The 23,558-nt window shown below is 42.1% G+C and overlaps 1 protein-coding gene across 1 annotated transcript in view; it reads right to left on the bottom strand.

Annotated features, from left to right (window-relative positions):
• Window positions 1-23,558, bottom strand: part of LOC124791288 (DNA helicase MCM8-like) — a 159,986-nt gene that overhangs the window by 36,359 nt on the left and 100,069 nt on the right. Inside the window, exon 9 of the mRNA XM_047257848.1 lies at window positions 12,509-12,669. Within this exon, the coding sequence (XP_047113804.1) occupies window positions 12,509-12,669 (161 nt within the window). The remainder of the gene's footprint in view (window positions 1-12,508; window positions 12,670-23,558) is intronic.

Genomic DNA, 23,558 nt, shown 5'->3' with positions numbered 1-23,558 from the left:
CTTTACTTCGATGCATTTTATTTAATTAAGTAATATTCTACAGAAATTTTTAAGCGTAATGCATTTGTATGAAAAGCATAATGCACCACTGACTTCTAAAGACACTGTACTGAAGTAAATTAAGAAGTAAAACTGAAAACAAAGAAGAAAAACTTCACAGGTCAAAATGACTGGTACCAATCCTTCTAGGTAGTTTGCTAATGCCGGTTCTGCTAGTGTTAACCAGGGGACGGAACAGGTTGGTTTAGAAGTGGACCATTTGCAAATTGTGTACAAAATTATAGACTACAGCAAATGAGTATGAATATCACTTAAGAATTTCATAATTTTTTTAAAAAAAGCTTTAAACTTGGTTTCATCGGAATCTGTGCAAAAGTGCTAGAAAAACAGGGAATGATTCAACCTTCGAGTGTACAATGAAGAATAAATATGCCAAAAGTACAGCTTCCATTAGACTTCATTGCAATAGCAGGAAATTAAGAGAGAAATCAGGCACAGAGATACCACATCACAATCTATGTTCAGTATTACTAGCAGTTGTTTTCAGATATTTGAACTATAAAAAAAGGAACACACACTAATGCAATATACCTGAATCACTTTTGTCTTGCTGATTAAGCTGTTTGCCTCAAATCCACAAAAACTTCAACCACGAATGCATAGACAGCAAAGCAAATGAACAGAAAACCAGTCTAGGCTGCTCTTGGTAAACTAAACAGGGTTTTCTAAAATAATCTTCAAATATGTTTGAATAGGAAACCTTATTAGTGTGTATTATTAGTTTCAACTTACACCAGAGATATATTAAATCTCTCCTATTAATGCTGGGAATTACTAGGAAAGATAGAAAAATAAACAAATAGATTAGGAAACAGACTGGAGTGGAAGAGACAATGATGACTGTAACGAAAATTAAGCAGAGGTGGGTGGGATCGTTTCCTGTCAGACTGATGTGATCAGGAACCCAAATAAATAGCACAGCAGCTCCACCAAGAGTGAACAAGAGAGAGTTTTCCTGGATCTGTTGCACTAAGGTATGGATGATGTACAGCACACAGAGGATTTGAAGGGCGCTGAGAGTGTCTGAGCAGATGACACAATTGAAAAGCCTGTGTGTCCAGATGTACTCCGTAGTCTGATACAGGGCGAAGAGCGTTGCTGTAGATACTGAGCACTGTGCCAGAAACCGATACCAAAAAATGCCGGCGCCAATGACGAAGGCACACCCAACACCATGGTCAGTCCGCAAGCCATCAGTGTACACAAAAGCACTATTGTGAAGTTCCATGGGAAGGATGTGAAACTGAAGATGATAGAGTGAGGCTGGAGTAGTGTCCTTAGGAAGTGAATGAAGCCCAAAGTGAACACGGGTCGCCGCACAAAGCCAAGGTGGTGAAGGGTTCACACCCACTGGGAAAGTTGCAGGTAGCTTGAAGTTAAGCTGCCGGAGCAAGAGCCGAAAGCAAACTCCAGGGGATAACAGAAGAGGGACGCACCCCATACTGGTGATCAAAGGAGTCATCGAGGAAGGGGAATACGATTGGTGACCACACATAGCAGACAAACGGCATGCATACCTGCTGAGGAGAAAGTCATGGCATTAGGACAGTGGCAGTTCAGCAGCTTCTGCATACACAATCTCAACTGGGCTAGTGTAAAAGGTGCCAGTGGCCAAATGGATGACACAATGGTGGGCAGTATTGAGAAAGCGTAACAGGGACAGATGTGTAGAAGCATAAACAAAGCATCCAGAGAGTGTTTTTGAACACACAAGGGACCGGTACACACGGAGGTCTGTGGTTCAGTAGTACCACTGAGGTCACACAGGACATTGGGGGACCGCGTACAGTGGGCTGCCAGGTAAGACACGGGGGAGAACCAAGAGAGTTTCTTATTGAGCATGAGCCCCAGGAATTTTGTAGTTTCAAAGAACGGAAGAGCAACAGGCCCAGGATGTAAAGATAGTGAGAAAAACCAACCGCACTGCCAGAAATTGATACAAATGATTTTGTCAGTGGAAAATCGAAATCCAGGGCAATGTTTCATGAGTAAAGACAATTGAGACATCACTGAAGACACCACTCAATAAGAGAGGTCAGTGGAGAACTGTAATAGATGGCAAAATGGTCGACAAAAAGGGAGCCAGGGATGCCTGGTGTGAGACAGGCCATTATTGGGTTAATGGCAATAGCAAAGAGGATGACACTCAGAACGGAACCATGAGGCACACCATATTCCTGGATAAAGGTGTCCAACAATGCAGAGCTCACAAGAACCTTAAAACCTTGGTCTTTTAAGAATTTCTCAAGGAAACGGTGCATGCGGCCAAGGAAGTCACACATATAGAGAGAGTACAGAGGATACCAGTCCTCCAAATCGAAAAATATGGCCACAACCTGGGACTTCTGCAGGAAACCATTAATGACATGAGTGGACAAAGTGATGAAATGTTCAACTGTAGAATGCGCACTCGAAATCTACTCTTGCAGTGGTTTGTAAATTGTGGGACTCAAGCCACCGTACCAGCCGGGCATGAATCATATATTCCATCACCTTGCAAACGCAGCTGATGAGAGAGATGGGGCGGTAGCTAGAAGAAAGTGTTTGTCCTTACCAGGCTTAGGTATGGGTATGACAGTGGCTTTATGTAAGTATCTGGGAATTGTGCCCTCTGCCCAGATGCCGTTGTATGTATTAAGCAGAAAATGCTTGCCTGCAAGAGAAAAGTGCTACAACATCTGAATGTGAACAGCATCTGGCCCTGGGGCAGAGGACCAGGATGAAGTGAGAGCATCATTTAGCTCCCTCATAGTAAAGGCAACATTGTAGAACTCATAATACTGAGAAGAGAAGGGTATCGCCAGAGCCTCCTCCAATCATTTCCAATGGAGGAAGGCAGGGCGATAGTGGGGAGAGCTCGAAACTTCCGAAAAATGGCGACCCAAGGTGTTGGAGATAGCAATAGGATCCACGATGACATTGTCTACTACTGTCAGGCCAGAAACTGGGGAATTGATCTTGGTCCCACAGACCCGTCGGAGATTGTCCCACACAACAGAGGAGGGAGTGGAAGAGTTAAAAGAATTAAGAGTATGAAATCTAGTTAGCTTTTTTGCTATCCTGACGAACGCGATGACACTGTGCACGCATCTGTTTACAATGAATGCATTTTGCTATAGTAGAATTATGGTTAAAAACTCGTGGCACGCCTCAGTCCACCAAGGGATCGGGACATGGCACGGTAAATAGAAAGGGCAAGGAATGGAATGTTCTTCAGTGGTAAGGATAAAATTTGTAAGATATTCTACCTGGTCATCACAAGTGGGGAAATCTTATTTGTCGAAGGTCACCAGGTAGGAGTAAAGCTACCCGTCGGCCTTAGTAACCTGCCATTTGGTTGTGCATGCAGGTGGGGTAGGAGGCAGCAAATGGATAGCACATGGAAAATGGTCGCTCAAGTAGATGTCAGAAAGAATGGACCATTCGAGACAATGGGCAAGCTGGGCAGTGCAGAAAGAAAGGTCCAAATGGGAATAGGTGTGCAAAGAGTCGGAAATCAATGTGGATGCTCCTGCAGAAGAGGTTAAGTTGATTAAGGAGGTCAGCCAAGAGGACACTCTCTGACAAGTACTGGGAGAATCCGAAAGGGGATGGTGCACATTGAAGTCATCAAGCAGCAGAAATAGGTGAAGTAGCTGTCCAATAAGCTGGAGGAAGTCTGCCCTGGTGACATCGAATGGCAGAGGTATATAAATGGCACAGAGGGAAAAGGCCAAGTGAGGAAGGAATATGCAGACTGCTACAGCTTCAAAACTGGTAGTCAGGGAGATGGGTTGACTATGTACATCATCCTGTATGAGCAGTTAGACTCCCCGATGAAATGGAATGTCGACCTTGGAGGAAGGGGAGGGGGAGGAGGTCAAAATGGACCGGGAGGAAATGCAAAGGCTCACAGCGGTTGTGAGGACACAATTTTGTTTCCTGATGGCAGAGCGCAAGTGGACGCTGCAATGCTAGAAGTAGCCGTAAATCCTTTCTGTTGGATTGAAGGCCGCGAACATTCCATTGGAGGAGAGCCATGACGAGGGAAAAATGAAGGAGTGTCACTTTGGCGGCTGCTGAGTGCCAGCCTGTGATAACTCGCTGCTACAGGGCACAAAGTCAGGAGGATCCTGCTCCACGAGAAACAAGAAGCGTCAACTTTCTTGTGCTGCTGTTCTGCGGAGTCTAACGCAGAAAAACAGTTGGTGGTGCACACCGGTGACAGGGAGGCCAGCCGGGCAAGGTTATCACATGGCAACACCTTCGAAGAGGATCTTAGAGTCAGCAAAGGAGAAGACTGTTTGCCATTGTTGAACTTCTTCAAGCCTTTCCAGTTAGCAGAGGAAGACTCAGGTGTTGGTTGGCTGGAGGGAAGTAGGAAGTCTTCACGGGAGTATTCCTTCTGTCCTTTCCCGCCTGCTGGTAGTGTAGCTGGGGACATTGCCCCATGAGGCACGAGTTTGATGGCTTGTTGCACAGCTGGAGGAGGGGATGGCGATGCTACCATGACACTGGGCGATTTCACAACCTCACAGCAGAATTTGAGGTCTGCGGGGCCATGTCCTTCATGCAGCGAGCTGTATCAAGATCAGTACTATAAATGCCAGATGGTGGAACACAGTGTTTGCGACTAGCCAACAATTTGTGAGGACTGGGTAAGGAACTTTCTCCTTTATCCGGATCTCCTGGGCAGGCCGCTCATCGAGATACATGGGACAGTCTTTAGAGATGGCGGCATGGTCGCCATTGCAGTTAATACAGCAGGGAGAAGGAGGCATACAATCGCCCTCGTGTGCATCCCTAACACAGGTTACACATTTCGCTAGGTATCAACAAGATGTTCTAATGTGCTTGAAACGATGACACTGGTAGCAGTGCATTGGGTTCGGAATGTACGACTAGACTGTGATAATTTGATCTTGGATGGAAGCACCGCTCTATCAAAGTTGAGAAAAAGAGTGTGGGTGGGCAGTAAGGAGGAATCTATCTGTCTCGTCACCCACTGGATGGCAATTGCACCCTGATCAGAGAGGTAAAATTGGATTTCGGCCTCGGCCAGACCATTGAGCAGCTAGTGTAAATAACACCTCAGGAAGAATTCAAAGTTCTATAGGCCTCAACAAGAATATGGTAGCCGTGGAGAAGCGAAGCGGCAAGCAGTTGTTGTGCACGAAAATCAGAAGTAGTCTCCAAAAGCAAAGTGCAATTCCATGAACAATAGCAGGATTTCACAGAGCCGGCAACTGCATCAACACCTTTATGAATAATAAACGGATTTACCATGGCAATGGACTGATCGTCTTCAGTACGTGACACCACGAGGAACCGTGGTTTCAAAGGGAAGGGTCTTTGAATCATTAGCCTCATTACGTTTATGTTTTGTAGAAGTTGATTGTGAAGATGATTCGCTCACTGCGAGAAAATCCCCCATGATTGCCAGTGTCTCCGATGGCGCACTCCTTCCAACTGGGGGGCCCCTTCACAATGGGACACACCCGCCTTAGGTGACTGTTGTTCACACCTCAGGTCACACCTCTGGAACACCTAACCGAGGGACCAATCGGCAGTTTGGAAAGGTTGCAGCTCAGGCGATCACCCCTCCCTGGGACTGGCCTGTACCAGAGGGTACGTGCGAACCCTACCTTTCGACCTGGGGCTTGGAATTACACATTACCCAGTCACCTGTTGCACGTCAGATGCACGGGTTGGCCTTCAGGAGTGCACAGGGAGGAAGAAGAAAAATAGGAACCTCAAACACCAAAGCACAGGAACGAGAAGAGAAGGGAAACAAAGAAAGGAAAAGAGAGTGAAAAAACAGTGGTGAGACTGTTCTTAGGTCTGCAACAGACAATGCAGAACATTCCCAAAAACACCCCAGACATGTTCCCCAAGGGAGGGGAACAAGAATAGCAAGAGGATAAACATGCAGCATGGAAGGGAAAAGATGCTGCAAAGGCTGGGGCCCTGTGGTAGCCAAGCATGAACCCACCAAAGAGTGGCGAGCCCCCTGGGGGGGGATGTGTGTTGGGACCCTTGCTGTTCATGTTGTACATTAATAATCTTGCAGACAATATTAACAATAAATTCTGGCTTTTTGCAGTTATCTAAAATTAAGTACAGTCTGAACAAAGCTGCACAAACATTCAGTCAGACCTTGATAATATTTTAATGTGGTACAAAGATTGGCAACTTGTTTTATAAGTTCACAAATGTAAAATTGTGCACATCACAAAATTTAAAAAAAAAATTAAAATTAAAATAAAAAACAAAAAAAAAAAACAGTATCATATGAATACAATATCAATAAGTCACAGCTACAATCGGTAAACTCAAACACACACCTGGATGTAACACTTAGTAGGGATATGAAATGGAACTATCACATAGGCTCAGTTGTGGGTAAAGCAGGCAACCAACTTCTGTTTATTGGTAGAATACTAGAGAAATGCAGTCAGTCTACAAAGGATATTGCTTACAAATCACTCAAGCAACCTATCTTACAATGTTGCACAAGTGTATGGGACCCACATCAAATCAAACTAGCAAGGGAAACTGAATGTGTACAGAGAATGGCAGTACGAATGGTTATGGGCTTTTGACCTGTTGGAGAATGTCACAGGGATGTTAAAAGAACTGAACTGGTGGACTCTTGAAGATGGTTTCAGTCTATCCCGAGAAAGTCTATTTAAAAAGGTTCAAGAACTAGCTTTAAATGGTGACTTTAGGAATATACTACGAATCCCTACATATCGTTCCCATAGGGATCGCGAGGACAAGATTAGATTAATCACAGCATGCACAGAGGATTTAAACAGCATGTACAGAGGAACTTAAAAAATCAATCTTTATGCATTCATTCATTACATAAATGGACTGGAAGAAGCTATAATAACTAGTAAAGTGAGAGATACTCTTTGCCATGCGCTTCACAATGGTTCACTGAGTACCAACACAGATGTAAGTATCTTCCTACAGTTGTTCCTATAATCCCTCTCTTAACCATTGTGACCAAGTTGCTGTTTACGATTATGCTGTACAAAATTTATCTTTTACAGCCAAACCTTTATTTTACAGCAACTTTTACTCTCAACATCTACTCATGACAGTCCCTTAACCTATTTACTAATATTTTTACATCTGGGTCAATGAAAGCAGTTGGGCATAAAACAAGTTGTCAATGGAATACTCCAAAGTTGGGGACCAAGAAGCTCAAGTGTTCTTGATCAGTAGTCGGACAGACCATCAGTATTGAAGTCACACCAAACAGCACCTCTCCAATTAAGTTAGCATAATCTTGTTAACAGTATCAGAAGGAAAATTCATTTAAGAAAGCTCCAACACTATTAACACAAACAAAATATATGGCTAGTAATTATCTTCGGGAGGTAAAATTTCAGCACTGCTGGTACACGCATTTGAAAGCAAAAGAAACTATTCCTAACTTAATCCCTAACCACACTCCCCGATGAAGGGGCAAATAGTTTCAAAAGCTAGGAATACATCTATTACTCATTTCTAAAAGTTTCTTCCAGCAGTACTGGAATTTCACCTCCAGAAAGTAAGCACTGTATATACCAGATTGCAAGACAAAGTTTTTTCCCAAATTTGTCATTAAAAAGTTATAGGGTAGTCTTATATTCATGGACTGAACTATTGCTGCTTAGATCAACCTTTTTACCTTGTTTAAAAGACTGATACAGTGGCCACCTTCCATTTACAGATAAAGCTTTGACTATTGATATTATGTTTAGATTTATTCTGAAAAATTTGGAAGGGTAGGTCAGGCAAACACTACCCACACGACAACAGGCTCGAGATTTTCCAATGTGCAGAAGCGCTCAGTAAAGTGTCGACTTTCCTCGAACAATGATGTGATGTTTGACTCGCATGGCGCTAGTGCAAGGGATATGTGATAAGCTATGAACTAGTCACAACAACAGTCTATTGCTCGGATTCAAATTTGAAAGTTTTGTGAAAGGCACGAAGATGTAGTATTAAATTCTATCATCTTACAAACTCTTATTGTATTTATACAGATTTGCAATAAATGTTCTCATAAACTCCTGGAAATTGAAATAAGAACACCGTGAATTCATTGTCCCAGGAAGGGGAAACTTTATTGACACATTCCTGGGGTCAGATACATCACATGATCACACTGACAGAACCACAGGCACATAGACACAGGCAACAGAGCATGCACAATGTCGGCACTAGTACCGTGTATATCCACCTTTCGCAGCAATGCAGGCTGCTATTCTCCCATGGAGACGATCGTAGAGATGCTGGATGTAGTCCTGTGGAACGGCTTGCCATGCCATTTCCACCTGGCGCCTCAGTTGGACCAGCGTTCGTGCTGGACGTGCAGACCGCGTGAGACGACGCTTCATCCAGTCCCAAACATGCTCAATGGGGGACAGATCCGGAGATCTTGCTGGCCAGGGCAGTTGACTTACACCTTCTAGAGCACGTTGGGTGGCACGGGATACATGCGGACGTGCATTGTCCTGTTGGAACAGCAAGTTCCCTTGCCGGTCTAGGAATGGTAGAACGATGGGTTCGATGACGGTTTGGATGTACCGTGCACTATTCAGTGTCCCCTCGACGATCACCAGTGGTGTACGGCCAGTGTAGGAGATCGCTCCCCACACCATGATGCCGGGTGTTGGCCCTGTGTGCCTCGGTCGTATGCAGTCCTGATTGTGGCGCTCACCTGCACGGCGCCAAACACGCATACGACCATCATTGGCACCAAGGCAGAAGCGACTCTCATCGCTGAAGACGTACGTCTCCATTCGTCCCTCCATTCACGCCTCTCGCGACACCACTGGAGGCGGGCTGCACGATGTTGGGGCGTGAGCGGAAGACGGCCTAACGGTGTGCGGGACCGTAGCCCAGCTTCATGGAGATGGTTGCGAATGGTCCTCGCCGATACCCCAGGAGCAACAGTGTCCCTAATTTGCTGGGAAATGGCGGTGCGGTCCCCTACTGCACTGCGCAGGATCCTACGGTCTTGGCGTGCATCCGTGCGTCGCTGCGGTCTGGTCCCAGGTCGACGGGCACGTGCATCTTCCGCCGACCACTGGCGACAACATCGACGTACTGTGGAGACCTCACGCCCCACGTGTTGAGCAATTCGGCGGTACGTCCACCCGGCCTCCCGCATGCCCACTATACGCACTCGCTCAAAGTCCGTCAACTGCACATATGGTTCACGTCCATGCTGTCGTGGCATGCTACCAGTGTTAAAGACTGCGATGGAGCTCCGTATGCCACGGCAAACTGGCTGACACTGACGGCGGCGGTGCACAAATGCTGTGCAGCTAGCGCCATTCGACGGCCAACACCGCGGTTCCTGGTGTGTCCGCTGTGCCGTGCGTGTGATCATTGCTTGTACAGCCCTCTCGCAGTGTCCAGAGCAAGTATGGTGGGTCTGACACACCGGTGTCAATGTGTTCTTTTTTCCATTTCCAGGAGTGTATTTGTATGGGCAGCGTATAGAAATATTTATACTGCTTTAAAGGTGAAGATGTTGTCCTTCCAAAAGCTATACTTCATTGTGAACTCAAGTCAATTTTCTATTCAGTTATGAGAGACGGTATTGATTTATTAGAATACAGGGGGAAAATGTTACCTTCTTTTAATCTGCTTTAGAACAAGATAGTGACATTAGATGAAACAAGAAAAAAATTAATCCAAAATTAAATGTTTAAACAACAAAATAAATCATTTTAAACCGACTGTAATTGCAATCTTGACAATAAATTGCAGCGGCAAGATCCATTGTGGAGGTAGCATCAACAGACATCTCTAGATCGCAAAACACATGAAAGTTTTGGAACTGAAATGAATCATGATAACGATCTTTTATTTATGTATTAGTTGATGTTACATATTATCTGCAGCCTAGAAGTTATTGGCGTCCATGTTTCACAGTTTCTCTAACACAGAACTTTGGAAGGGTTGGAGGGGGAAGAGTGATTTTAGCTTGGTTTGGAAATAGAGTGAGTGAGGGAAAGGGGGATGGTGAGTGGACAGCAAATTTCACTGTGTATCCAACCCAGGAAATCTATACCACATACTTTGGCTTTTTATGAACACTTGCCATGTTTAAACCAGGCTGTCTAAATCCATTTGAACTGACTTTAAAACTGGGCAAATACATAGCTTTCTGCAGCAGACATTAATAGTCTGGATAGGGACCAGTGGCATACTTCCAAGTTTCCTGCAGCAGTGTTATTGACAACATGACTGGAATGAAAGGGGGTGTGTCAGCTGCTGGTTCTACGCAACCTCTGAGCAAGCGGTGGTCAGACAATATATTTCGAAGCAAGAAACATTGTAACATTCTCACATTAATAAAGATGCACAGTAACCACAACCTCAGAAATTGCAACATATTTGGAAGAAACAGCCAAATATTTGTCATCATAGCTGTGCTATTAGGATGACAGGCTTAGTAAGCAAACAGTCAGAGAAGTTAAAAATTATTGTAAATCATTTCTTTTTGTTAAATTGTTTCTCCTCATATAATCAACATGAAGGCAATCAATAAATGGTCTAATTTTTAATGTGTACAATGTTAATGTTTTAGGCAAGTAGATAGACCATCAGTAAAACTGTTTGTTTTTCTGGTTCATCAGATTATCTTAAAAATAATTTTTTCTCAAGGAGCCCCTTCAAAAAGGGGAGTAATTTTATACTCGGGTAAATATAGTACCGGCCAGCCAGTCTGTCTCTCTATATTTTTATAATCTTATAAACACCCTGTCTGTCTGATTAAACTTTTCGCAACTGCTACTGGTATCCAATAAAATGTCACTGCAATTAGCATTTGTATTTCCAAGGAGCAGGAAGAAAAATTAGTATTGACATCCCATCAAAAAGGTCATCAGAGAGAGCTTGTGTTTACAGACTCACTGTCAAAGTTCAGTTTTCATTTCATAATATGCTATGTGACATATTAAGTTTTTTATATAGTACTGGAACAGTTCTGCAACCATTTATTCCCTTTAGCAAAATTGTTCTTTGATTTACAGTAGCTACACTTGTAAGCAATTTACTTAGACACACCTACCTAAGAATGTATAATCCTCCTTGCTAAGATGATTCCTATCTGTGGGAAGCTCATCTGCTATCCTCAACTTTGTGAAATTTTGTCATAGTAACATTCAGCACCTGGACCACAAAAATTATAATGTTTGACAATGTTCCTGGGTGCATTACGTTCTCTCACCTCTCACCATATGAGGGGATGCAGTGCACCCCGGAACATTGTCGAACACGATCTTCTTAGTGGTAGACATGCATGGGGAGGTGTAATGTTGCATGGGTGTATGGATTTCCAAATCTTTGAACACCATACACTCCATGGTCAACATTATTCGTTCACTGTACTCTTACTCCTTCCCCATGTGTGTCTTTTCAGGGGTGCATTCAGCCCTGACTTCATTTTTATGGATGACAGTGTGTGACTGCATCAAATGGCACAGGTAGTGGAGCTCTTAGAACAAGAGGATATTTGGCAAGTAGACTGATCTGCCTGTTCCCCTGACCTAAATCCCATGGATCACATAAGGGATGCCTTGGGAAAAGTGTCAGTTCTGTTTATCTCATTCCATATGTCTTTCAGTTACCTTCTGTACTATATTGTGGTAGTTCTTTCTATGTATGGTGTAGACTTCATTGAGCTATGTTACTTGTCAATGATACATCATGTGAAAGTTGCTTTGGTCCTTAAGTTTTGCACACCACTGTATATTAACATACAACAGGATAAATTAATGTTAACAAATGTAGTTCATTATTGTACTTTCCTGCTTTGTGTAAACAAATTGTGTCATTACTGGTTTCAACATATCAGCAAGTCATTATCAGATGATTCGAATACATTACATAGCAAACAGGCCTGTTCAGTTGTATTTTGATGAATTACTAAATAAAGTATTCAAATAATCTGCTGATGACTTGCTGATAATTTGAAACCAGTTATTTCTTCATCAGGCAACAGTACAATTATTGATAGTGTTTTGCCTTTAGTATGTCACTTATGTAGGAAACAGTTGTGAACTAAAGAGAAAATTGTGGGTTTTCTTCCACTCCGACTACAAAGTTCCTTCTGCGATGCAACCGTTAATGTGACAGCTTGACCCCTATTAAGGCAGCATGATGACACCAGCAATGGTAGTGGAATGTGATTGGCCATGTGACAGTTTAATTTTTCAACTGAAATTTATGAGCTGTAAAATCAATGTTTATGACATAGCAACATAAAATGATAGTGGTTGTACTTCTCATTATGATCATCTGTGTTCTATCCCTCTCTCCTTCTTATCCACAATTAGTCAAAATTCATTAGAATGTACAATCAAACAAGAAAATTTTTTGCATCTAGTTAATCATTAATGGGTACTGATATCAATAAATAAGAGAAAATAAGAATGTACTACATATGCCGCATTTATACCTGATGCTGAGAGGACATCTTGTCAAATTCATCAATACAACAGCAGCCTTGATCAGCTAGTACAAGAGCTCCTGCTTCAAGTGTATAATCACCTCCTGACTCCCGAGTCAGTGTAACAGTGAGCCCAGATGTAGTGCTAGTATTCCCGCACACGTACACCCCTGTGAGAAAATAAATAAGCCTTCACAATGACAGCTTTGTATTACTGCTCTCTCTCTCTCTCTCTCGACAAACAACAATAACGTGCACAAAAATGGCTTCATGCACAATGAAAACTTAATCTTAGAACAATTAGAACATATGGTAAAGTCTGCAAGATACACAAGTATATTTAAATGTTGACCAGGTGTTATATTTGGAATTGGAATACTGCATTGATAAACACTCCCAACTCACTGCCAAATCTATGACTTTTCAAATAAAGCACTCTTCTCAAACACAAACTAAGGAATCAATCAAATTATTTTAGCTTCTTTTAACTGGTGTGGCCTGAAGACACTAAGTGAAGTTATGCCAGAAATTACTGGCTTTAGATTAAGTACAGTAAATCCTATTATGTGCACCTTTAATTACTTTAGAAATTAATAAGTTAGAGCTTATCATTTTAAAGACTACAGAATGTCTCTCACACTTCATACTCCAGATGTCTTACAGTCTTCAGATTACATTAGATTAGATTAATACTAGTTCCATGGATCATGAATACGATATTTCGTAATGATGTGGAACGAGTCAAATTTTCCAATACATGACATAATTGAGTTAATTTAACAACATAATTAAGTTAATATAACAACTTTTTTATTCTTTTTGGTTTTTTTTTAAAATTTTTGTTTGGTTTTTTTCTTTTTTTTTTTCTTAATTTCTATGGAGTAGAAGGAGTTGTCATTCAGAAATTCCTTTAATTTGTTCTTAAATACTTGTTGGTTATCTGTCAGACTTTTGATACTGTTTGGTAAGTGACTAAAGACTTTAGTGGCAGTATAATTCACCCCTTTCTGTGCCAAAGTTAGATTTAATCTTGAATAATCATTTCTCCTAGTATTGTAGTTATGCACACTGCTATTACTTTTGAATTGGGTTTGGTTGTTAATAACAAATTTCATAAGAGAGTATATATACTGAGAACCTACTGTGAATATCCCTAGATCCTTAAATAAATGTCTGCAGGATGATCTTGGGTGGACTCCAGCTATTATTCTGACTACACACTTTTGTGCAATAAATACTTTATTCCTCAGTGATGAATTACCCCAAAATATGATGCCATATGCAAGCAATGAGTGAAAATAGGCGTAGTAAGCTAATTTACTAAGATGTTTATCACCAAAATTTGCGATGACCCTTATTGCATAAGTAGCTGAACTCAAACGTTTCAGCAGATCATCAATGTGCTTCTTCCAATTTAATCTCTCATCAATGGACACACCTAAAAATTTTGAATATTCTACCTTAGCTATATGCTTCTGATTAAGGTCTATATTTATTAATGGCATCATACCATTTACTGTACGGAACTGTATGTACTGTGTCTTATCAAAATTCAGTGAGAGTCCGTATACAAGGAACCACTTAGTAATTTTCTGAAGGACATTATTGAAAATTTCATCAGTTAATTCTTGTTTGTCAGGTGTGATTACTATACTTGTATCATCAGCAAAGAGAACTAACTTTGCCTCTTCATAAATACAGAATGGCAAGTCATTAATATATATTAAGAACAACAAAGACCCAAGACCATTGATTACTGACATTTTTATTTCTGTATATAAACCATGATCAATCTGATTTATACTAACATGAGAATGTGCTAAAACAATTCAAAATAATACAACATTTGCAAAAACTTCTATGAAGGCCTGAAAGTAAAATGTAAGGAAGTCCTAAACAATCTAACACGAAATTACAAACACATTCAAACTCCCACTACATAAACCTAAAGCAAGTATTGCGTTTTATTTTTATGTATCTTCTACAGGACCATTAATGATGAGCATATTTTTGATGCCAGTCTGCTAAATTAAAAGATATAAAAATGGAGCAGTGTTGCCTTTATACACACAAATAAAAATGTCATTTACTTCCTATGCTTGACTACAATTAATAATAATAATAATAATAATAATAATAATAATAATAATAATAATAATAATAATAATAACTGTGAGGGAATAAGACAAAATTATTTACATTAAAGTCACAACCAGTGTAACAAAGTGCACCAAACTGAGCATAAAACACACTGACAACCAATGTTGGTAATATTTCAAGGGATGTTACATGCTCAAGAGAAGAAAAATGGGTTCCTTTATATTGATAATATATATAGTTCGTGCAATTGAATGTGGAAGAAATTGTATCTCAGAAGAACACTGAAAATCACTGTTGTAATGCTGCCTAACTATCTTTGGTATGGCCATCAAAAGAAAAATAATAAACAAGCATTACCAGCAAATAAAATATTTCTGACATAACAATCTTCACTGACACTGGTGCAAAATGTTATGTAGTGACAATAGCAATCATGGGAAACACCAACATTTCCCAGGATAACTTTAAAGGAGGCAAATGAATACATCCAAATTGTGTTCATTTTGAATTCTGCTTGCATAACTCATAATCCATGAAGTGAGTGCAAGGAAACCAAGAGGCACCTGAAAGGTTACCCAGCATAACTACAATAATGGAACACTGAATCAAATGGATCATTCACTAGAGAAAACTATAAAATTACATGGACATAGAATATCAGGCCAGAACTTATAATCACGAGGAAAATTTCAGGATGCTGCCAATAAACACACAAAAAAGTATGAAAAACTATCCTAAAATTTGAAACTCTTGCTTAATTCCTGAGAAAGGTAACAGTAACTACACGTAACGACTCAAGAGCTCACCTAAAGCTATTGTGTGGCACACAGAAACACTCAAAACAGAACACAGGACTTACACAGAGAGGGGATACGGCGTGTGCCAGAGGGGGTGTGGGCGACAGTGGCGGAGAAGGGGAGGGGGATGATGAAAGGTGAGGAGAGGGGGTACGAGTGGGGAGTGGGGCGGGGAAGTGAAGGGGGTAGGGGGAGTGGGAGGAGAAGGGGGAGAGGAGAGGAGAGGAGAGGAGAAGGGGGAGAGGAGAGGAGAGGAGAAGGGGGAGAGGAGAGGAGAGGAGAAGGGGGAGAGGAGAGGAGAGGAGAAGGGGGAGAGGAGAGGAGAAGGGGGAGAGGAGAGGAGAGGAGAGGAGAAGGGGGAGAGGAGAGGAGAGGAGAAGGGGGAGAGGAGAGGAGAAGGGGGAGAGGAGAGGAGAAGGGGGAGAGGAGAGGAGAAGGGGAGGGGAGAGGAGAAGGGGGAGGGGAGAGGAGAGGAGAAGGGGGAGGGGAGAGGAGAGGAGAAGGGGGAGGGGAGAGGAGAGGAGAAGGGGGAGGGGAGAGGAGAAGGGGGAGGGGAGAGGAGAGGAGAAGGGGGAGAGGAGAGGAGAAGGGGGAGGGGAGAGGAGAGGAGAAGGGGGAGAGGAGAGGAGAAGGGGGAGGGGCAGGGGGAGCGGCAGAGAACAGTGGTGGATGGCGAGGTTGTGGTGGAAGTGACCTCCCTCTCGACCACAGGTGAGGGGTCAACCTCAGTGCAAGCAGTAACTGGGCTGGCCACTGGTGTGGATCGGAGGATTCAGACATGCTGGACATCTGTTGGATGTGGACGGCTGGCCCACAATAATGGTGCCCACTGCAGGTTCAAGCTCAGTAACCGAAACCATCACAGCATGGAGCAGACTGTGAAGTGTCACCAACTCGGCTCGCATCCACACACAAAAATCACAGTCCCTATCCATAGTAAACACCGTGGTAAACTACACTATCTAGATAAACGGACTATCAACACATGCTGCTGAACTGTACTGCAGATGCTGGCGAAAACACAGGAACTGTGTCTAATGAATTAGATTAATACGCAGAGATTCAAAAACTGAAGTAACAAAGCACTCGTGAGACTAAATAATTCGCCCCTGATCAGGAACTTGTAATAGCCTATATCAGAGGAGAGGAGAAGCGGGAGAGGAGAGGAGAAGCGGGAGAGGAGGGGAGAGGAGAGGAGAGGAGAGGAGAAGGGGGAGAGGAGATGAGAAGGGGGAGAGGAGAGGAGAAGGGGGAGAGGAGAGGAGAAGGGGGAGGGGAGAGGAGAGGAGAAGGGGGAGGGGAGAGGAGGAGGGGGAGAGGAGAGGAGAAGGGGGAGAGGAGAGGAGAAGGGGGAGAGGAGAGGAGAAGGGGGAGAGGAGAGGAGAAGGGGGAGGGGCAGGGGGAGCGGCAGAGAACAGTGGTGGATGGCGAGGTTGTGGTGGAAGTGACCTCCCTCTCGACCACAGGTGAGGGGTCAACCTCAGTGCAAGCAGTAACTGGGCTGGCCACTGGTGTGGATCGGAGGATTCAGACATGCTGGACATCTGTTGGATGTGGACGGCTGGCCCACAATAATGGTGCCCACTGCAGGTTCAAGCTCAGTAACCGAAACCATCACAGCATGGAGCAGACTGTGAAGTGTCACCAACTCGGCTCGCATCCACACACAAAAATCACAGTCCCTATCCATAGTAAACACCGTGGTAAACTACACTATCTAGATAAACGGACTATCAACACATGCTGCTGAACTGTACTGCAGATGCTGGCGAAAACACAGGAACTGTGTCTAATGAATTAGATTAATACGCAGAGATTCAAAAACTGAAGTAACAAAGCACTCGTGAGACTAAATAATTCGCCCCTGATCAGGAACTTGTAATAGCCTATATCAGAAAATTGGTTTACTTTCAGATGCAAACAAAAATGCGAGAACTGTAGCTATTAGATATTAAATTAATACGCAGAAACTCAAGATTTCCCAGTTAGATAGACACTATTTCCCAAATAAAAATATACTTTTTCCTTTTTAAGTGACAGTATACTTTCCTTTGGAGCTGGAAAAAAGAACTTTGAGAAGATCTTTGATGCGCATCAACCTGTACACCACATTTTTTGTATTACAGAAGTATAAATATGAAGGCCACCTAACATAGCACATTAGTTTCCAAAGCATTGAAATCGAGATAGCGATGCATTCTTCTCAGACAATCACAGTTCACGTGACATAATCTCGCCAGCCAAAGACAGCTGATATTCAGAGCATAAGACATATGATGTAGTCAGCCCATAGTAATGTCACTGTTCAGCAGTGTGAACACACAAATAGGAAAAGTTAATGGTTTAAATTAATATACATAGAGCCTACCTACAAGAAAAGCTAAGCTCTCACGAATAACATCAATATTTTTTTGCATGTATTATTCTTTAAGATATATCAAACACAAATCTGCCATTAAAATTTTAAATAATGACATAAATGCCTGATATTATGGGTCCGAATTTTTGCTAAGTGGCTGTTACTCAAAGTGTTAAGTTTCGAATGAGAGTCAAAAGGTCTGTGATTTAAGAAATTCATCGCACATTCATAATTCATCTTGCGTAAAAGGAAATTTACTTTGAAAGTAACGCTTCTCAAACAATTATTCACAATATTTTCGCGCGATCTGTTAGAAATGTAAACAGTTGTGACGTCATGCTCATCAAAAGAAAATTGTTGTTATGAAGCACTGTATACTCTTTTTCTTAAAGCATTTGAGGCAGTTTGCTGTTGGCAGGCATTTGTTTGTGACCTGTGTTTTTCTATTGTAAATGGAGCATTTTCTTTGCAACTTAAGTTTTATTTTGGTGTTTTTCTCTCATTTGTGTTTCATTGCTACATATTATTCTGCAGTACAGGGCTAAAGTAAAATTCTTTGTTAGTACCAGTTCTTACCAGTCAAAATTACAAAAATTTAACTGAAAACCAAAACAATGAAAAATTCCCAGAATTCCAAAAAATTCCTGTGTTTTTTCCGGTTTTCTCCTAGATGAAAAAGTTCACAGGTTCTTCCTGGATTTCCCAAACGTCCTATGGCATAAACTCCCTGTGTCTCCCCAAACCCATGGCACCCACACCCTCTACCCAAGAGTCCCCCTTCCTCTGTCCTGACACCCCCTCCCAATACATGCCTCAAGTCGTCATTACCATGTCCGCCCCTGGTAGGTGAGTGATCAGCTCAACAGAATGTCATACCTAACGGCTCGGGTTCGATTTCCTGCTGGGTCAGAGATTTTCTCCGCTCATAGACTGGGTGTTGTGTTATGTTGTCATCATCATCATCATTTCATCCCCATCGACACGCAAGTCACTGCAGTGGTGTCAACTCGAAAGCTACCCCTTCCCACCTTGTCCTCTCGCTTCCTGCCTATTTCTCCTTGTACCCAGTCCACCCGACACAATGTTTCAACCCAGTCCACTTGCCAAACAGCCATCCCGGCATTGCGTGTGTTACTCCTCAATTACTTATAAAGTATTAATAAAACAAAATTAACCTGTGAGAGAGTATATTAATAAATAACATATTACAGAGAAAAGTTCTCAACTAATGTGAGAAACTCCTATACATAACAAAAGGAGTGTGGCACAAGTATCCATTTCAACTTTGATTCGAATACTTCAGATTTGTCACTCACTTTTTTCAGTTTTGGCATGAACCTACTGAACATAAAATCTGCTGAATAATGCACATCTTTTTATACAATGCTTAAGGAAGTATTACTCAAGTGCATATCACCTTGCCTTCTAGTGTTCACTGTATGAACATTGCTGTTTTTTCCAAATGAGCCCAAATTGTGAGCAACAAATCCCATGATGAAATATATCTAAAGAGCCAGCAGAGTTAGAATTCTGAGACACCCAAAGAACGGCCTACATGAAGTTCATGAACTGACACTACAGACCTGTCTGATTGCCCTCTTCAGAGCTACGAATATTTTTGACGAGTCCATAGATTTTTCCTATACTATGATAACATAGGACAGGAATGCGTAGGAACCCTACTCATAATGACGTGCTTACATGTGAACAGGTGGCTGCAAGCAGCATGCACATAAGTGCAATCCAATTGTGTGCTTCTCTTCCCTCCCTCTACACTCTTCCCCTACCATTTCCACACTTTCTTTCTCTGTAATGCAATTTGTTTTTCATTTCCTTGTTTGCATTATTAAATGGGGGAGCAGGTTGTACTAGGGCAGCCAAAAAGAAAATATGAGTTTGAAGGGTATTATTCAAGACCCAGTTTGTTTAATTATCACAAGTCAAACTTAATGTCTGTCATGGCGGCTGCAGTGTAACACGTGTTAAGTTCGGCTCGCAAAATTTAGATGAATTCGAAGGTGTTCTCGTGTCGTCTAGTACCACTGGAAATTGTGTAAACAACAGTGTTCTGTGCAGTAGCGCTATTTTTTTTCTGTGCTCCGCCAATATCTTCGAGAAAATGGTAAACAGAAGAGTCAACAGCAGCGTGTCCAGCAGCGGGAAAGCAGCAGGTGCGGCGGGCTCGCTCTTGGCGGAAGGTGTGCCCGCGGCTCCCGGTATAGCGGAGCTAGTCTGCTCTGAGGTAAACGCTGCGCTTCACAATAAAAACAATCTCGATCTGATAGCAGGCACTATATCAGATACTGTAACGGCAGCAGTATTGGCCAAAATGCGTGAAACTGTTGAGGCCAATACTGCCGAAATTACAGCACTAAAAAAGTCTGTGTCTGAATACGAGAAAAAGGCACGAGAGTTGGAAGTGAAACTATCAGCCGCAACAGACGATCTAGAACAGTACCAAAGGCAAAATAGTCTACGACTGTTTGGAGTAGCAGAAAATAAGGAAGAAGACACAGACAACCTGCTTATACAGGTTGCACGTGAAAAATTAGGCGATGAAGTGACTAAGGCAGACATTGAAAGGAGCCATCGGGTGGGACAAAAACTACCAGGTGCTACCAAACCACATCCAATAATAATTTGTCTCATACCGAAAAAGGGCAGAGATCTTTACCCAGAAGAAGAAGTTAGCAAAGACAGGGCTTACAATAAGGGCAGATCTGACACACGAACGGCTAAAGATTTTAAACAGTGCCATATCCCATTTCGGTCTTCAGAATGTGTGGACTCACGATGGCAGAGTAATCATTAAGACAGCAGTTGGAAAGAAGACAGTCACAAACATGACAGAACTGAATAGTATTAAGTGAAGCTACTCGAGCCAAAAGTGCAAACTTAACACCATTTGCAAATTGTAACAGCCCTATACTCAGATACACTGTCTTGTAATTGTATTAACTTTTTAATTATACCCATATTTGTACCTTCAACTAATTGTTTTTGTAACTGTATTAACTTTTTACTATTTTTTTGTACCTGTAGCTCTAACCTTTACTTAATTTTAGTTACTGCTAATACTTTTTTCATTTTCTCAGTTTATTCTCTTCCATTCTGTAATAGTTCTATTGCAATTATTAGTCTCTCCTTTAGTTCATTAATCACCCATCTCTTCGGTTTAAATTGTTCATAACAAAAATCACTATCAGTATCACCTTAGCAAATTTCAATCTAATTGTAGCTTCCTACGATAATCACTACCAGTATTGCTTTAGTAAATTTCAATTTAATTCTAGCTTCCTACGATAATCTATTAATTATTAAGCTTACTTCTCTTTGCTGGCAGCATTGGCCTCTTCAATCAGTCCCCTTTCCCTTGTTTCCACCCTAAGCTGTTTCAAATACGCTAATTACATTTCTCCTCTTACGACATAGGATACACAGTGACACACAGCTGTCACTGTTTTGGTCATATTCTCCTTGCACCGAATACCACTAATCCATTTTCTATACTCCTGCAACCTCAGGAAATCTCCTGCAGTCGCCTTTCTTTTGGCACTCGCGGAGTCACAAACAGGGCGCGCAAATTCTCAGACACCCCTGTGTTATGTCACTTGGCGGAAGCACCGGCCAGTGCCCCTCACGGCAGGTAGTACCTAACAAAGGGACAAACCAGTCTGCCACCCTACTCCAGGCTGCTCAGCGGAACGCGTCAGAGCCTTTAGCAGCTCACTGCAACATCCAGTCTTTACCTGCACATTACGAAGAACTTAGCCTCCTCTTCAACCAACTAAACTACCACGTAATCCTCTTATCCGAAACGTGGTTGAAACCACACATATCCACTGCATCTATTCATCTCCCAGGGTACACATTTCTTAGGGCAGACAGATCAAAAAAGCAAGGTGGTGGGGTCAGTGCGTATAAACGAACAGATCTCAAAGCGAAAGTATTATGTACGTCAAACCCTGCTGAAGAAAAAGAGGCTGAATTCATGTTCATTGAAATAAATATACAAAGTCGGAAGTTCTTGACTGACGTTGTGTACAAGCCACCAAAAATAAGCTCAATGAGTTCCTTTCAGTCGGAATTACATTCACTTCAGTGTCAATACAAACATGTCATCGTAAAGGGTGACTTGAACATAGACCTGCTAAGAGACACTCCCTCCGCAATAAACCTAAGAAGACTGTTTAGTTGCAATAGCATGAACATTCTTCCATTACAACCTACACACCATACGGCACACAGTCATACTCTTATAGACGTAATCGCAACGAAACAGACTGACAAAGTAAGAGATGTTGGTCAAACATTGGCCCCTGGCCTCTCAGCACATGATGTAATATTCCTGGCCTACTCTGTGCAGCCCCAAGGATCAAATCGCGTTACATAACTTGTAGGAACATGAAACGTATTGACCTTGATGCTCTAACAGCCGATTGCTCAGGAATCTCATGGCATCAAATAATCAGAGAACCTACAATCGACGGCAAAATTAATGAACTTGGTGATAAACTCACTGCCCTCTATGACAAACATGCACCTGTACGCTCAATCCGTGTAAGAAAATCTCCTGCTCCATGGCTGACAGCTGAATTACGTCAAACGATGACTAATAGGGATGCTGCCCATAGGTGTTTCAAGGCAGATCCGAAACCCAAGCGTTTTGAAGATTATAGAAAGCTACGGAACAGAGTGAAACAATGCGTTCGCAATGCTAAAATCAGGCACACTCACTCCCTTGTATGCAGCGATCTGACGCCCACGACTCTATGGAATAATCTCCATAGCATGGGGGTCGGAAAGGCAAAATCGGAAACCACTTTTCATGTGTCAGCTAATGAATTAAATGAATTCTTCTCTCCACCTCTGAATACCCGCACGGCTGATAATTACCGTCCACAAGAATCCCCAAACAGGATAACTAACAATGATACCTTCCATCTAAAACATGTAACAACAAGTACGGCAAGAAAAGCAATAATGAGAATTTCTTCTGATGCAATAGGCAACGACAGTATCGTATAACCATGATTAAGAATGTTGCCGATATCTTAGTACCTGTCTTAACTGACATATTTAATTTTTCCCTCGTGAACGGAATATACCCCACTGCATGGAAAAGAAGCATAATTCGACCCATCCCTAAGATCGAAAACCCGTAACTGCCTAGTGATTACCTACCAATTAGTATACTGCCTGCTGTTTCCAAAGCACTTGAATATATTGTTCATGACCAAATCACTGAACACTTGCATGACTTCAGCCTATATGACAAATTTCAATCTGGTTTCCGTAAACATCACAGCACAAACACTGCTCTAATTAAAGTAACTGGTGACCTGAAATATGCCATCGACAATCGAAAGGCAACAATATTGACACTACTTTTGACACTGTTAACTTTGACATATTGCTCAGAAAAATGCAACAGCTTAAATTCTCAGATAGTGCAATGAGATGGTTTGAAAGCTACTTAAAAGACATACAGCAATGTGTTGTCTGCATAAATGAAAAATCTTCCTGGAAACATGTTTCCTCGGGAGTGCCACAAGGATCAGTCTTAGGACCACTTTTGTTTTCTTTATATGTCAACGATATTTCGTCGGTTCTGTCCTCCTGCAAATATCATTTCTATGCCGATGACCTCCAGCTCTACCTAAGCATCAGACCCAAAGATGTAAACACTGCAATCGCTCAGATGAATGATGATCTGTCTTCAGTAGTGACATGGGCGAAAAAACTGGGGCTTAAATTAAATGCAAAAAAGACGCAAGTAATCTTAATAGCCCATCAGAAATTA

The sequence above is a fragment of the Schistocerca piceifrons genome, chromosome 1 (genome assembly GCF_021461385.2).
Source record: "Schistocerca piceifrons isolate TAMUIC-IGC-003096 chromosome 1, iqSchPice1.1, whole genome shotgun sequence".
In the NCBI taxonomy this organism is placed as follows: Eukaryota; Metazoa; Arthropoda; class Insecta; order Orthoptera; family Acrididae; genus Schistocerca; species Schistocerca piceifrons.
The sequence above is the reverse complement of the archived record's forward strand: the minus strand, read 5'-3'. Positions and strand labels throughout refer to the sequence as shown.